General features: G+C 38.0%; 1 protein-coding gene across 14 annotated transcripts in view; it reads left to right on the forward strand.

Moving 5' to 3' along the window:
* Nucleotides 1-14,420, forward strand: part of PTPRK (protein tyrosine phosphatase receptor type K) — a 387,113-nt gene that overhangs the window by 307,338 nt on the left and 65,355 nt on the right. For all 14 annotated transcript variants that reach the window (XM_085055984.1, XM_085055988.1, XM_085055985.1 and 11 more), the window contains exons 11-13: nt 305-410; nt 7,293-7,566; nt 10,425-10,461. In XM_085055984.1, coding sequence (XP_084912110.1) covers nt 305-410; nt 7,293-7,566; nt 10,425-10,461 — 417 coding nt within the window. The remainder of the gene's footprint in view (nt 1-304; nt 411-7,292; nt 7,567-10,424; nt 10,462-14,420) is intronic.

Consider the following 14,420-nt stretch of genomic DNA (forward strand, 5'->3'; position numbering starts at 1 on the left):
TGGTTTTTTCTGTAGTTTAGGTTTTCTTCCCTCTGTGTCTGTCCTTTTTGAATAAACCTATTTTAAGAGGTGTCATGATTTGACATGAAGCGGTTAAGGATAGAGTTATCAATTGTTGATGAAGTCCTATTCATGTTGTAGTGAAAGATTGTGCCTGACTGGAAAAGCTGTTTAAAAATACTCGCATGGGTGATAAAGATTGTGCCTTTGTACTATATTCCTAACAGCCACAAACTCATAAAAATTCAAAATGTTTTCACTGATTTGTTTCTTGTTCTTTTCCTTCCTGCTCAACATGAATCAGCTCCCACTTTACCAGACTATGAAGGAGTCGATGCATCTCTCAATGAAACTGCTACTACAATAACTGTACTCTTGAGACCTGCACAGGCCAAAGGTGCACCTATCAGGTAAAAAATAATATATATATGTATATATTAAAAAAAAATCAATAAGGGTTTATTTTTTTAGCTGAATATTTGTTGTGTCACAGTACATAGAGCTATTAATTTCTGGGTGGTATCCATTTAGCATCACTATTGTTTTTCTTACCTACACTGAGATTGCCAATAGATGTGTAATTTAAAAAATTCTGGGTTTGGTAGGGTTTTTTTTCAGAGATAGTCCTGACCTGAATCATTCAGCCACATGAACTGTTTGATATAGGGTTCCCAGAACTACCTTCTAGACATTATAATTTCATTTTACTTTCTCACAGTGCCTCTGAAATATGAGGTTGAAAGGTGTTTGTCAGAAAGTAGATTTGAAAATAACACTTCCTCTCCAGTGCTTCAAGTCAGCTACTTTACAGCACATGCGTATGATTGGGAAATTGGGAAGCTGTGGGGAGAATAATAGTGATGAATACAAACTATTTGACCTTTTTCTTCTGAGAGTGTTTCTTACTAGGAATCATGTAGCAAGCTATTAAATTTTATTTGGCGTGTCCTCTAATCATATTAAAATGTTTCATTTAGGTTAACTTTGAGGGGTCTTTCCCTTTCTGCTCTCTGTTGAGAGATAATTTAATTTTGTTTGCAAAGATTACTCCATATCCTGCTCTTTACTTCTACTTGTTAGTGTAAAAATTTTATGATATTATTTGATTCCATTTGTGTTTTACTGATGTGGCTGCATCAGCAGTATTCAGGGGCAGGGTTGACTAATTGGGGGTTAATTAGCTGCTGAGCATCAGAAGCTTTTCATGCTATTACCCTTGTGACATTTTAGAGAAACACGGGCTAATGCATTTCATTCTGTATTACATTAAGTCAGCTATCAAAGCTCAGCTGATGTCTAGTCACATGCCCAAGCCCTAAAAGAAGAGGAAAATTAACTGTTTCTTAAGTCTATTTCCATTAAGAGGAATGTATGTTTTATTAGAATGTTGTGGGGATGAGTCACATACCTAAAATCACTTTTATGTGCTTATCATATAGTCACCCTTATGATTGATATTATCAAGTTATTTGTTTATGATCTGTCATAGAAGATAATCCAGATTCAACCCCTTTACAGGAGATTTGTATGTGTTGTATTTAAAATTGTAATCCCATGTATCATTAATTTCTGAAAGATTGCCCTGAGGCAAACCTAGGATTTTTGGGGAACAGGATTGCTGTCAGTACAGGACTTGGATTCTTAAAATAGGGATTTTTTTAATATTAATACCATGGAAACCAGATTTGTGGTCTGAAAATGCTCCCAAATCTGCAGGTGCCTAAACTCACTACACGCTTTTGTGGGTGCTTTTAAAGACTTCCAAGCGTCCTGCTGCTGGCCCTAATGAAAGCCGTAATTGTTTTGGAAATGTGATATCTGTCTCTCATGTAATCCATGCCACATCCTTTCAGTCTTGTGTCTGCCCACCTGAGGGAGCTGAGGTGAGTTCTTGCCCAGAGCATGCCTGCCAGACAGCACTGGGATCTGCTGATGGTGGTAGTGCGCATCTTCTTTACAGCTGCTCCTTCAGGGCACTCCTGGGCTGACAGCAGCAGGCTTCCACCTTCAATCCCACCACACACCTTCAGGGGGTCAGTCTGGGGTCCTGGGTTTCTCTCCTGGGGGGCTTCTTTCATGAACTGGTGGCATGATGGGATGTTGGCTAGAGAATTACTCATGTGGCTAGAAAATTACTCTACCTAGCTCAAGAAGTTCTGGTTTCTCTGCTCTGTACTTGCAGATGAGTAACTTGCTGCAGAGTAAACCTGCAGCACAGCACACAAACTCACATTTATTCTGTCAGTTTTCCTTACAGCATCCTCAGTTCAATAGCATGAGCTTGTCACTGGGGCCTATGAAGATGGCAGAAAGGATCTGTGGGCTAAATGTTAATAGAGAGTTTGATAGTGATAGTTTCTTAGAGTACTAAAAACTGTTGTTTGACTGTGTTCTCAAAAAAGCATACTTCTTTCTTCCTTTCTGTCATCTTCCCTCTCCACTTGAGTTAATTTCTAAAATCTAAGATATAACAACAAATTTCTAGCATCGAGAGGCCAAGGAAATAAGTCCTTTACCATAACTGGACACCTGGGCTTTATTCTTAAAATCAACTAGGTGTCTTATTCCTTACTTGGAATAAGAAGCATTCTCCAGGGAAATGGAAAAGACATGGTATTATTCCCTTCTCTGAAGTTATGCATATTGCAGTCAGGTACTTTTCAGCAGCTGCCTAATATGGAGATAAATGTAGCACACTGAAATTCTGAATTGAACCAATGCATTTTGCTAAACTTTATCATATATTTTAGTGAAGCTTCACTCCATCCCCACTGCAGCTTTGTTTCTTCTAGAAGCTGGCTTTACTGCCATAATGAGTGTTACTAGGTAGGTGGGGAACAAAATGGATCACCATGCCTGCAGCTGTGATTGAATAGAAGGGACTCAGATGCTGTTCTTTAGCCTGACACTGAAGAATACAGCTGACTTTTTGAGAAGGTTTGTTTCTACCCAGTTCTGTTATCTCTGGAGCTGTATATGGTAATTTCATTTAATACCAGTAGGTTCATGTTTAAAAAATTAAAAAAAAAAATTAAAATGAAAAAAATGAAAAAGTAAAAAATAAGAAAAAGAAAAGGGTTTAGTCTGATGCTCTATTGCTTTTAAAAATGGAATTATGCTATGATCAGATTTCTATCATAGCCTCTTCATCAGCACAACCCCTCAGAAAACAGATGTTCCTTATCTCAAGTATAATCTATGTGCAGTGTTTCTTTAAGACACTGCCTAGCTGCCCTAGTCTAACACTTTAAAAATGACTCTAATCATATCTTTCCTGTCAAGTTTTATTGTGCGATCTCTAGCATTCTTTATGGCCTCCTGAAGTTTTAAAACAAAATTACAATCTAGAAATGCAAAGGGAGACAAAGCTGGATGGCTCAGGCTCACTTTGAAGTGCATATTGTTTCACCATCAATCTTGTGGATGAGATTCCAGTCAGTAGAATCAATGGTGCTTCAGCGATTCATTTGAAGATGTGATTTGTTGCTGTAGTTTTTCTGAAGGTTTCTAACTGAGTACCAGGAAAAAAATTTTTTGTTTTCAAACCCTACTGCAGGTGAGGATTACAAGGAGTGTACATCAGAATCAATGTTTTAATTATGACATTCATTTTATTTGATTGTTAAAGTGATTTTCTTGTACTTCCTTATAAAGAATTAGGTTGTTTTCATTTTGTAGCAAGACTAATTAATTGGACCATGGCAGGGAGCAACCAAAACAATCATTGTCAATTAGAATTCCAAGAACTGGGGCTGAAACTTGGGCTTGTCAGTCAGTCTGGGGCTTGTCAAAGGAGGCGAGGAAGCTGTGTCTCCACTTGACATGTAGAAAGTAATGTCTAGAAGGTATTTAAAGCCTGGTCAGAATAGGGCTTAAGTATGAACATTCTTATCTTAAGTATGAACTTAAATATGAACATTCACCACTGCCGTATCTCTTTGGCAACCTGAATTTTTAGGGAAGGATAAAAAGGAAGATCTGTTGTCAGAGAGACCCATGTTTGCAATTGTCTTGGTCAATAAGGAGGTACTGTGCAGGTTTTCTTAAGAAAAAAAAAAAAAGAGTTTTTGTCATAAAAATTATTTTTTCATGGAAAATTTCAGCTGAGGAGCCCTTCAGCTGCTGTATCTTCAAAATTTCTCTGCTTACCTGGCTGTCTCAGACAGCTGTGTGGCCTTTATGATCCCAATGACTTATGTAGCAGGTTCTGAAATTTTTATAACTCTTCAGAGTAGCTCAGAATTTATTTTAGTCATCAAGAAGAAAGAATATTGTCATCTAGGCTTTCGACTCATCGCTCTTTATTCCCCTTTTTTAATCCTTTTTGCTGTATAGAAAGACCAGGAAAAAATGCTATTGTAGGAATTCCCCTGGCTCCTGTCACAAGAAAACTCTCTCAATAACTGAATTCTCACCAGCACAAAAAAAAAAAAAAAAAAAAAAAAAGTACAGAAAACCCAAGGTAATTGGAGCTGGGATTAGTTATATGTGAAGACACAAGGATAAGCAGAGTACACAGTTAAATTTTCACTAATAGCTTGATATCAGAATAGACTTGCAGCCAGTGAACACCCCACTTTTTAAGTTGCAAATTTAGCTTTGACTTGCTTCTTCACATATTACAGCAGGGTGTCCTTTCTGAACGTTATTATGTGCACATAGAGTAACAGTGCTGCTCTGGAGCCACTGCAGTGTTTAGTAAATGGGTTTAAACAGATGGTATCACAAAGGGCCCAGAGGTAAATGACTGTATTCCTCCATGTCTTGTTAGCCCATAATGTTGCATGAAAAATACTGCCAGATCCCCTTTCTAAAGTAGATAGGCAAATCTTTTATATAAATGTACTTCGTGAAAATACATTAAAAAAAAAAAACAACTAAAAATAAAGCTTTGTTCAAGACTTAAAACAGTTTCTGTCATTTGCTATTTTTTCTATTGCATGAATGCAGTTGACTACAATATGTATATCTATGTCTTATTTTCCACATATTGTAGCTTTTCATATGTAGGGTTCCAAAATTTATTTTTTTAATATATTTCATATAAATTAATTTATTTGAAAGTTTTTCAGAATCTTGGTATTTTATTGTGGTCTCATGCTTAAAATTTTGCCATACGTTTTATATCACATTCAGAAATTACAGTGTTCTTTTAAAGAATGCTATAAAAAGAGACTTGTTAAAAATTTGTTTCTCATGCTCTTCATCTTTGATTTTTTGTTTTGGTCTCCAAAGAGATTTGATCCTCCAAAAGGAGATGTACCTTAAAATGAAGATAACCCATTTACCCCTTATTGTATAACATGGAGCAGGAAAGAGGGGTTGGTTTGGTAACCATGGTGTGTCTCATCTTCGGAGCTGTGTGACAAACCAGGCTGTTCCAGGGGACAGTTGCCTCTGTCACATGCAGGCATTGCACTGTCCTTCCTCTGTCCCTGCTGGCTTTCTCCTTTAAAGCCGCCAGGGTGTCACAGACAAGCTCTTCTGTCAATTCTGAGAGCAGAATTTGTGTCTGTCCCATTCCACTGGCAGCTGATGAGAGAAGACTGAAGAATTCAGGCAGCAGAGACATGGTGTCTGTGTCCCAGTGCTCTCCAGCTGGTTGACTGCCCAATTCTGAAACAGTGTTTTTACCCTGCCTGGGTCCAGGGCCAGGCCAGGGAGGGAATGAATGCCAGTACTAATTTCTTGCCTTGGGACACTATAAATAAAAATTTAAAAAATATTTTACATCCTGTCAATTTTTAAAATATCAATGCTTTTAGGGTTTTTTGCTAGTACATTTATTTTGAAGCATAAAGAAATATTCTGGATATACAGGGGTCTTGTGTAAGTGTTGGTACAGTTGGTGTGTCTGTTGGTACAGTCCCCTTTAACTGGAGATGGTTAATACATATACTTTGCCACTTAAGGTGATGTAAAACTAAACTCAGTTCACAGACAGTTTATGAGAAATAGATATTCCCAGATATAACTTTTTTTTTCACATTCTACTTTCTACCTGGAGTTTCAAAACTGACATGACTTTGTATACTCTTCTTGGACACATAGGAATGGAAGAAAGAGGCATTCCTGCTTAATTTTTAGGTACTAGGAAAAGGGGATGCTAACATTTTCTTTCAGCTCAAGAAAGATGTGAAACTAATTTCCCATTTTATTTCTTCTCCTCTTTCTTCCATTATCCAGTATCATACTTTATCTCTGCCACTGCAGTTATTGGGTTTTCTGGGCAGTAGTAGGAGAGAAAATTGACAAAATAATTTAATGCTGCCCCTTAAGTTCTGAAAGGAGGACTGTATTTGCCTTTCAGAGTTCTTACAGCAATGCAGTGACACTTTGAGAACTTGGTTCAATTTTATGATTTCTGTTTAGAAAGCTTTATAACAAACCCAAGACAGACAAGTCTGCCAGTTTAATTGAAAAGCTTCAGGTTTCTTGTCTACATGCCTTAAAACCCCAAACCTCTTTTTTTTTCTTATAAAATGAAGGATTGCCTTCTGCTCTCAGTACGTAAATTCTGTACTTCTGAAAAGTAGAGGAAGCTTATAATGAGTTGGTAACATCCTGCAGTTAGGTAGTTCCCCTAAAGGAGAAAGAAGAATTATAATTACCTGTTCTATTTTGAGCAGGTGATTTTTGAAAAGTGACCAAGCCATGATCCATTTCTAGAGAGGTACAGGGAGGTTGAAATGGTGTTTTGATGGGCTGAATGCTCTCTGCTTCAGCAATTCGTAACATTTTATCATTGACAACTGTAGAGGAATGAGGCAGTCTATTTCAGTGGAATGGACAGATTTCTGTCCATCTGTGCTTGTATTACAGCATGTCACTTGTACTTTAGATCTGCATAGCTCTGAGCCAAGATAGAAGCCACAGCAAGGTCAAGAGGTGGAGAAGCCTGTCAGCACATTCTGTCTCTAATGATATGACAACTGCAAATTGGTGCTTCAAGCATAGCCTGGAGGCAGCCATTATGTTGGGTCTTGAAGCTCAGCTTTCTCTAATACTGTTTCAAAGGAAAATGCTAACTTTGGATTGCTTCTGATCAGCCAAGAGTTTAATCTGTTGTAGTTTAACACAGTCATTCCTGTGTTTCTTCAAAAGAAAAAGGCTTTAAAAGAAAGTAATAATAAGAGGTCGTGTATGAATTTGTATTGGTTGGTTTTGAACAAAAAAGAATGTATGCTGCTTTTTTCCAACAGCAGAAATAAATAGGTTTGCAATATTTCCAGCCTTTGTTTCTTCTCTGCATCCAACTTCTGTTTTGTCCTTTTTTTCCTCTGTCTCACCAGTGCCTACCAGATTGTTGTTGAAGAGCTGCACCCCCACCGAACAAAGCGAGAAACTGGTGCCATGGAGTGCTACCAAATCCCTGTCACCTATCAGACTGCTCTTAGTGGAGGGTCACCGTACTACTTTGCTGCTCAGCTGCCCCCAGGAAACCTGCCAGAGCCAGCGCCCTTTACAGTGGGTGACAACAGGACTTACCAAGGTTTCTGGAACCCGCCACTGGCTCCTCGGAAAGGCTACAACATCTATTTCCAGGCCATGAGCAGCGTCGAGAAGGCAAGTGCCAACAACACCTTTCTCCTGGAAGGAGTCAAGGACATGCATGTGGTGACAGTTAGGACTGTTGGAGTTGGAGGTGGGAGGTGTTGGCAGTGGCATGGCTGAAATCCCCTCGGTGCTGTGACAGCACAGCACAACACCATTCACATTTCACATCACCCTCGTGTTGTGGAAACTGCTACTAGATGAGAATTTAATACATCTCATAGTAACTGAGGGAAGTAATTTCAGGCCTGTGATTCTCTCTGCTTGGTAAATAACATCCACAGCCCTTTCCTCAATTCTCAGTACTTGCGCATTTCAGAAGATTAAATTACTGCAGGATAAACAGAATGTGGGCTGCTCAGTGGGCTAGTAAAACATTGCAAACTTTTTAAGACTCTCACACAGAGTATCAAATAAAAAGTAAAAATTTTCTTAAGCAAAAGTAACCCCTGGACCACCATGTGATTGAGAGAGTCTTTCTGAGAAGGTGTACATCAGGCTTGTGGTAGAAGTATGGCTATCACTCACCTTGGTTACCTCCTTGGTGTTTCTTTTTAACTCTGCTGCTGAGTACTGCTACTGGCCCTCTGTGCATATGGAAGGAGGAAAAGTATCAGAGAGAGAGGTTCCAAGTTTCCAGGTGGGAAGAATAACTGTGGCTATGCAAGTTCTGTTGCTCTTGGATGGTTTTTCCGCTTGTAAATGAAAAATGAGGGAGAGGAAAACAATTGGTGAAAATGGAAAATGTGGCAGACAGAGAAGCTTTTTATTTTTAAAATTTAATATTTTGATATATAGTTTCAAAAAATGAAGTGTCCAGGCTATTCAGACAGGAACTAGAAAGGATAACTAGATTGATAGTCACTGGTATCCACCAGAACCATTGGAAAGGAGCAGAAGCAGTGCTCACCCTTCCTTACTCTTGGGTCTCTCTGGTGATTAAACAAATTGTTGCTAACAAGCAGCCTTGCCTTGTAGTCCTTCGAAGAAAATCGAACCTTTTACTCATGATTATGAAAATTGGATATGTATCAAGTCAGAAAGGGAACAAAACTGTTTGAAAACTGGATTTTTTTCTAATTCAAGAGACCATTCCCTCTTTTTAGTTCTTATTTAAAAAGACCTGTATGAAGTAAACAAAGCAAAATAAAAGCTGACTGCTAGACACCCATCCATATTTCCCTCACCTGCTAAAAATAATTCCTTTTGTTTTTCTGGACTTCCAGTAGACTGCATTGTAAAGAAATTTGTTTCATTCCTCGAGGATAAAAAGGGGAGGGGAAAGTAAAATAGAAATACTAAATAAAACCACAAATATTTATTTTGACTTTTACATTTTGACAGATAAGTAGAAAGTGAGAGAAGAACACAGTATTTTTTTACTTAAACTTGATTTCAGTTTGTGAGAGGGTTTAATCCTAAAATGGATTTCTTTGTTATGTTTGAAACTTTGGATCAAATTTCTTTTCCTACAGGGATTTAGGGGGAGGTTTTGAGGGAAACTGCACTGCATTCTGCTGGGACAGAAACCTAGTGGTTGTAAGGTAACCTCTGAGCTGCAGAATATTTAAACAGATGCTTTGCTGTAAACCAATGGGATCACCAAAATAGGCAGAGGGAAGTAAACTAGGCTCTGAAGTACATGGTAGGGTTGAGAGGAGGTTACTGTCTGATCCTCACAGATGTATTGAACAGAAACAGAGAAGTAAATCCAGTAACTAGGGAGAATAGGTGAGATTATATTAGTAAACTTTGAGGGGCTTTTATTTAGATTGAAAAATTGTCCTTAATGAGCACTTACACTGCCTGAACTTAGAGTGTTGCTAGCTCTTTACAAGCCATGTTTACAAACCAGCATCAACGTATTTTACGTGTTGCTTTCAAGTTTCCAAGGGAAGACAGATCCCAGGGGATGTATTTGGGGATGGAATGCCGGGGGATGGAGGACTAGGGCGAGCATATTTTATAGAGTGAACCTGTCATTATGATATTTTCAAATTACATGCTAATATTGTTTGCTGTGATCTAATACAAAAGCAGCTGCATCCTCTCACACAACCTTATGCTATTTCAGTATGTTTGCCTTTAAAATGACTGCACATTGTACAAAAAGGTCAGAAAACCCATTGATAATCGACCCTCATCTGTTCAAGTTGTCCAAACTGTGCACAACCAAGTCATTTCTCTGTTCATTTGTTTTAATTGCTGACCAAACTTCTTAGGGGAAAGAAGAGAGTGGTAAATTACACGCAAATTGTCTTTGCATATGCAGCATCTTCTGAAGCACATCACTGTCAAATCACTGTCTCTCTTGGGCAGATTGTATAGGTTGTAGATTAACTGTCATTTGTGGAGGGATACCTCGGCTGCATCTGTGCTTATTCCATACCCAGAAGCATGAGGGAGCATGTTGCTCATATATTTCAGGTTTTAAGACTGTTTAAGAGTGTCAGGATGTAGCAAGACGTAATTTTGGAGACAGTGCTGAGCAAGTTTTCTTTGCTGTTGGAGGTCAACACATGGCACCAGTTTCTCTGTGCCATAACAAAAATGGGAATACCATTCCTCCCCTTTTCTCCTGCTGCACCCTCTCTTTATATTCTTATGACATGATTTCCATTTGACTTGAATAACCTGAAATTTTGCTGTATTTGGGGTGTCCTGCATCTTTTCTCCCCATTGTTATCCTGGACAGCAGAGTCCAATAAAGGCAAAATGCCCCAGCCTCCTTCCCTGCTAAGCCCAGAGCTCTGAGCCACCTCATTGGGTTGTACCAGCTGATCAGTAGATCTAAGATGAATTTATGGAATGGGAAGGGCAAGAAAAAGCTCTTGATCTGACTGTTTTCTTTACTTCTCTTTCCATAACAGGAAACCAAAACTCAGTGTGTTCGAATAGCTACAAAAGGTAAGAGGTTCGTCCCCACACAAAAAGTACCTTTTTTAATGAAATTCAGGGCTGCTATTAAAGGTTCAAAGCAAAGGCAGTACTATCCCTCTATTTTGAGCCATTTGATTGTGTTAAAATGTAATGGTCTGCTGCTTGTTATTCTCTGGTATTGAGCAAAGAGAGTACTGTTCTAGCAATACTCAGAATTCAGACAAAATAAGGACACCTCTTTTTTCACCCTCGCTGTCTGTAGTTTTCAAGATCCACTTTTAGAGTGCTGAAGCATTGCAGGCAGCAGATAGATGGACAGCAGAGTAGAAAGTGCACGTGGGTAAACTGTCTGTTAGGCTAACAATTATTTCCAAGCAGGGGTGGAAATAATTTAAATGAAGGACATGACAGTTAATATTCCTAAGTAAGAGCTCCAAGTGTTAGCTAGACATAGGGGAGGGTTGATTTGAGAAAGGCTTGTCTCTTTGATAGCAAGTGAGTTCCAGGGCTAAGGCTGACTGCGTAGCTGTGAGAATAAATCATGTTGACCCCACATACAGTGGGTTAATCACATATTGCTCACTCAGAAACGCTGCTTCATCTTCAAATGAGGACTTAGTTGTTCTGCTTTTTGTTATCTCTTGCTTTGACTGTATTTATAGCCATTCGTTTTGCTGGCTTGATTGTGGCAACATGAGAATTGTTTGATAGACTCTGGCAGCATAAATAAGAAAAGAGCTTACAAATGCCCAAAGAGTCCTCTGCAGAGGCCCAGCACTTATGTTGTCTCTTTCTAATTGCATATTGATATTCAGAATAAAAACAACTTTAGATACGAGCAACCGGGTATTAAAGTACTGCAGAGGCACATCAGCCCCATTTTTTAAATAACTTCTTTCAATTTAAATCTTGTTCCAATGAAAAGCTTATGCCTCTAATGAGATGGTAGCAATCAAACATTTTTTTTGAGAAACCAGAAAATAAATGTATTTCTTAAGGTGTGTTAATATTTTCATCAAGTGAGGTAAGCTAATAAAAACAGGAAATTAAAACCATGAGTTAAGTCTTCTGTAAAAGGTATATCAGCATTATTTTTCTTATGTTTACCTGGCAAGATTAAATGTTTGAATTAAAATATATTTGCATAAACAAATATTTACATACCATAAGTATGTATTGCTAGGATTTGGGTCTAGGGAGAGTTTTAAAAGGCTCAGAAATAACTTAAAATATTGCAGGACTGTGGAAGGGGAAAACAATGGTTTCTCTCATCATAAATTTTCCAGATAGTAATAATAAAACAGGAAGGGAATTCACCTGTCATATGAAGAAATTATTTTTTGCTTAACCACACGCAGTCCCCCAGTCTCAAAGCGATGCTCATGGTAGCAATAGACCTCTTGGTGGTCGCTTGTACACCTTCCTCTGCTGCAACAGTCACATTGCCCCTGATGGCTGTAGTCTGAAAGAAAGGGAAAAATAAGTATGAGGTTTCTTACCATTGTGCCTTATATATTGTCTTTGCCACTCTGATTGAAGACAGGTTTTCCTGAAGTGACTGCATTGCCTGATCTATCAGTGCTAAACTCCTTGAAAGTGGAACTGAAAAACAAAGCGTTTCCTCTGAGTTATTTTAATTGGTAGATGTGAATTGCAGGGGTAGGCACCATTAGGGGCAAATGCTTTCTCTTCCTCTGGAGGAATGCATTTAATAGGGAATCATCACTTCAAAGTCATGTACATTCATGTTTCTCAAATGAGTTGTACTGGCATTCTAAAGCATTTTTAAAAGCTCACGCTGTTTTTTTCCCATGTTTTCATCATAATGGTAATACAATGATACATCGTACTTGAAGAAAAGTGTACCAAATGTACTGGTTTATGTTTATCTTGATCTGGTTATCCTGATTTGTTTGTTGATTTGTTTGTTTGGTCTTTTTTAGTGTGTAAGATCAGTTTGAATCATTGGCATAGGAAATGTCTGGCTATATTTGTAATATTTTTATAGTGAAAAGAGGGCTGTCTCACCTTACCTAATACATTCCAGTAAAGCTAACATACTTATTTAAAATCCAGAAAATTGTCTAAACCTTGAAAAAGCACTAAAAATTATAAAAAGCTGTGGTGGAAGTGAGCAGGGAGGAGCAACAATAAAGGTGCATGTCAAGACAAGACAAAATCTCCATGGTAGTGAAGTTCAGTCTTACCAGTAAATTTACTTTCTTATTTCTATCCTGTTCAAGAATCTCGTGTTATCTACTGTGTGTATTCACACCAAGACGATGTAAAGATGGAAGAAAAAAAATGACAGTAATGTCATGGTTTGGTGCTGGAGTTCATCCCTAACTAATCTTTTTTTTTTTTTTTTTTTTTTGAGTTCCCTAGCAGCACACTTTACATGTATTTTAATGCATGAGTTTCACACATGTCATTCCCAGGGTTGCCTTCTACCTTTGGGAATTGATGCAATACTTTGTTTATTGGTGTCCAACTAATGAAAGTCAGCAAATTTAAATTGCAGCACCTGTACATTTTTTAGTCTGTGTATTCCAGGTGCAGTGCTCTCATGCACTTCCAATAACAAAATGCACTGAAGTGTGAAGTAATCTAAAAGATGGGGCCAAATCATGAGTAAAGTATATTGCTGCTTTTGGTGTGTCTTGAAAAAATGCTTTTAAGTAAACTGAGAGACATACTAGTATCTGGTGTATTGATATACACTGTGTTAATTTTTCATGGTAGAAAATACTGGAGCAGCACCTGTTTAAAAAGTAGTGTCCTGAGCAGTTCCTGTGTACTTGCAGCTGAAGGATGAATGCCAGTGACTGTTTGATGGCCCTTAATTAGGCTGATAATAGAATTCCCCCTTTTTCTAGACTCCTACTACCATGGCACTTGCAAGAGCTTTTTGGCTAGCTTTTGCCCTCCTGCAGATAGGAGTGAATTGGCCAGGCCAAGTTATTAGATGTGATGAGAGAGTATGAAAAGTCACAGACATTTACACAGCCTGTTTGCATAAGCTTTGATTCTTGAGGAAATCAAGTTGAAGCAGTGTTAAAAATAACTCCTTGTATCACAGGTGGTGAGTAAAACATACCTAATGCACAGTTTCCAATAACAGGTATAGCCCAGAAAATATGTTAACTGTGATCAGTTTTAATTCCTTGGACATTTTTAGCCAATACTGCCTTTTTCTGTTAAGCTGAATCCCCTTCTTGTCCAGAATCTCTTAGTAACCAATGATCAGTGTGTTTTTTTCTTTTTCTAACAGCATTTAATTTTTCTCTACCTCTTTATTTTTTGAATCTAGATAGTAGGACTACCCACTCACTAATAATCTGGTTTCCCACGCATAGTAACTAAAAAAGGAAAAAAAAAATTGAAAAATCTTGTTTTCTGAAGAGCAGAGAAGAATACAGAGACTGTGCTAACAGGTCAGATATTAGGAATGAAAAGATGGAGTTATGCTAGGAATTGTGTGTTATTTGACCCAAAAAAATTTTGTTGTATATAATTTCTTAAAGAAAATTCTTGATCTTCTTAGTACTAGTTTAGTTAGGCAGACTTCAACTATGGAATCATAGAATCATTAAGACCAGAAAAGACCCCTAAGATCACAAAGTCCAGCCATCAACCTAGCCACCAGCACTCTGTTCACCACCAAACCATGTCCACAGCTCTCATATCCACAAGTTTTTTGAATGCTTCCAGGGATGGTGACTCCACTTCTTCCCTGGGCAGTCTGTTCCAATGCTTTACAACTCTTTCCATGAAGAAATTTTTCCTGATATCTAACTTAGACTTCTAGGCAAAGCTTGAAGCCATTGAGTAGTTCATCTTATGCACAAATCAGAATGAATACATGATAACAAGGCCTGCCAAACCAAAGTATTGATAAACTGAAATAAATAAAAGGTGTGTGTACTTCAGAGTAATAGATGATGTTGGTAACTGATCTGTCACATCCTGGAGTTGAGTTCAACTGT

Source organism: Lichenostomus cassidix, chromosome 3 (assembly GCF_008360975.1).
Source record: "Lichenostomus cassidix isolate B80296 chromosome 3, HeHo_3.0, whole genome shotgun sequence".
NCBI classification, from domain to species: domain Eukaryota; kingdom Metazoa; phylum Chordata; class Aves; order Passeriformes; family Meliphagidae; genus Lichenostomus; species Lichenostomus cassidix.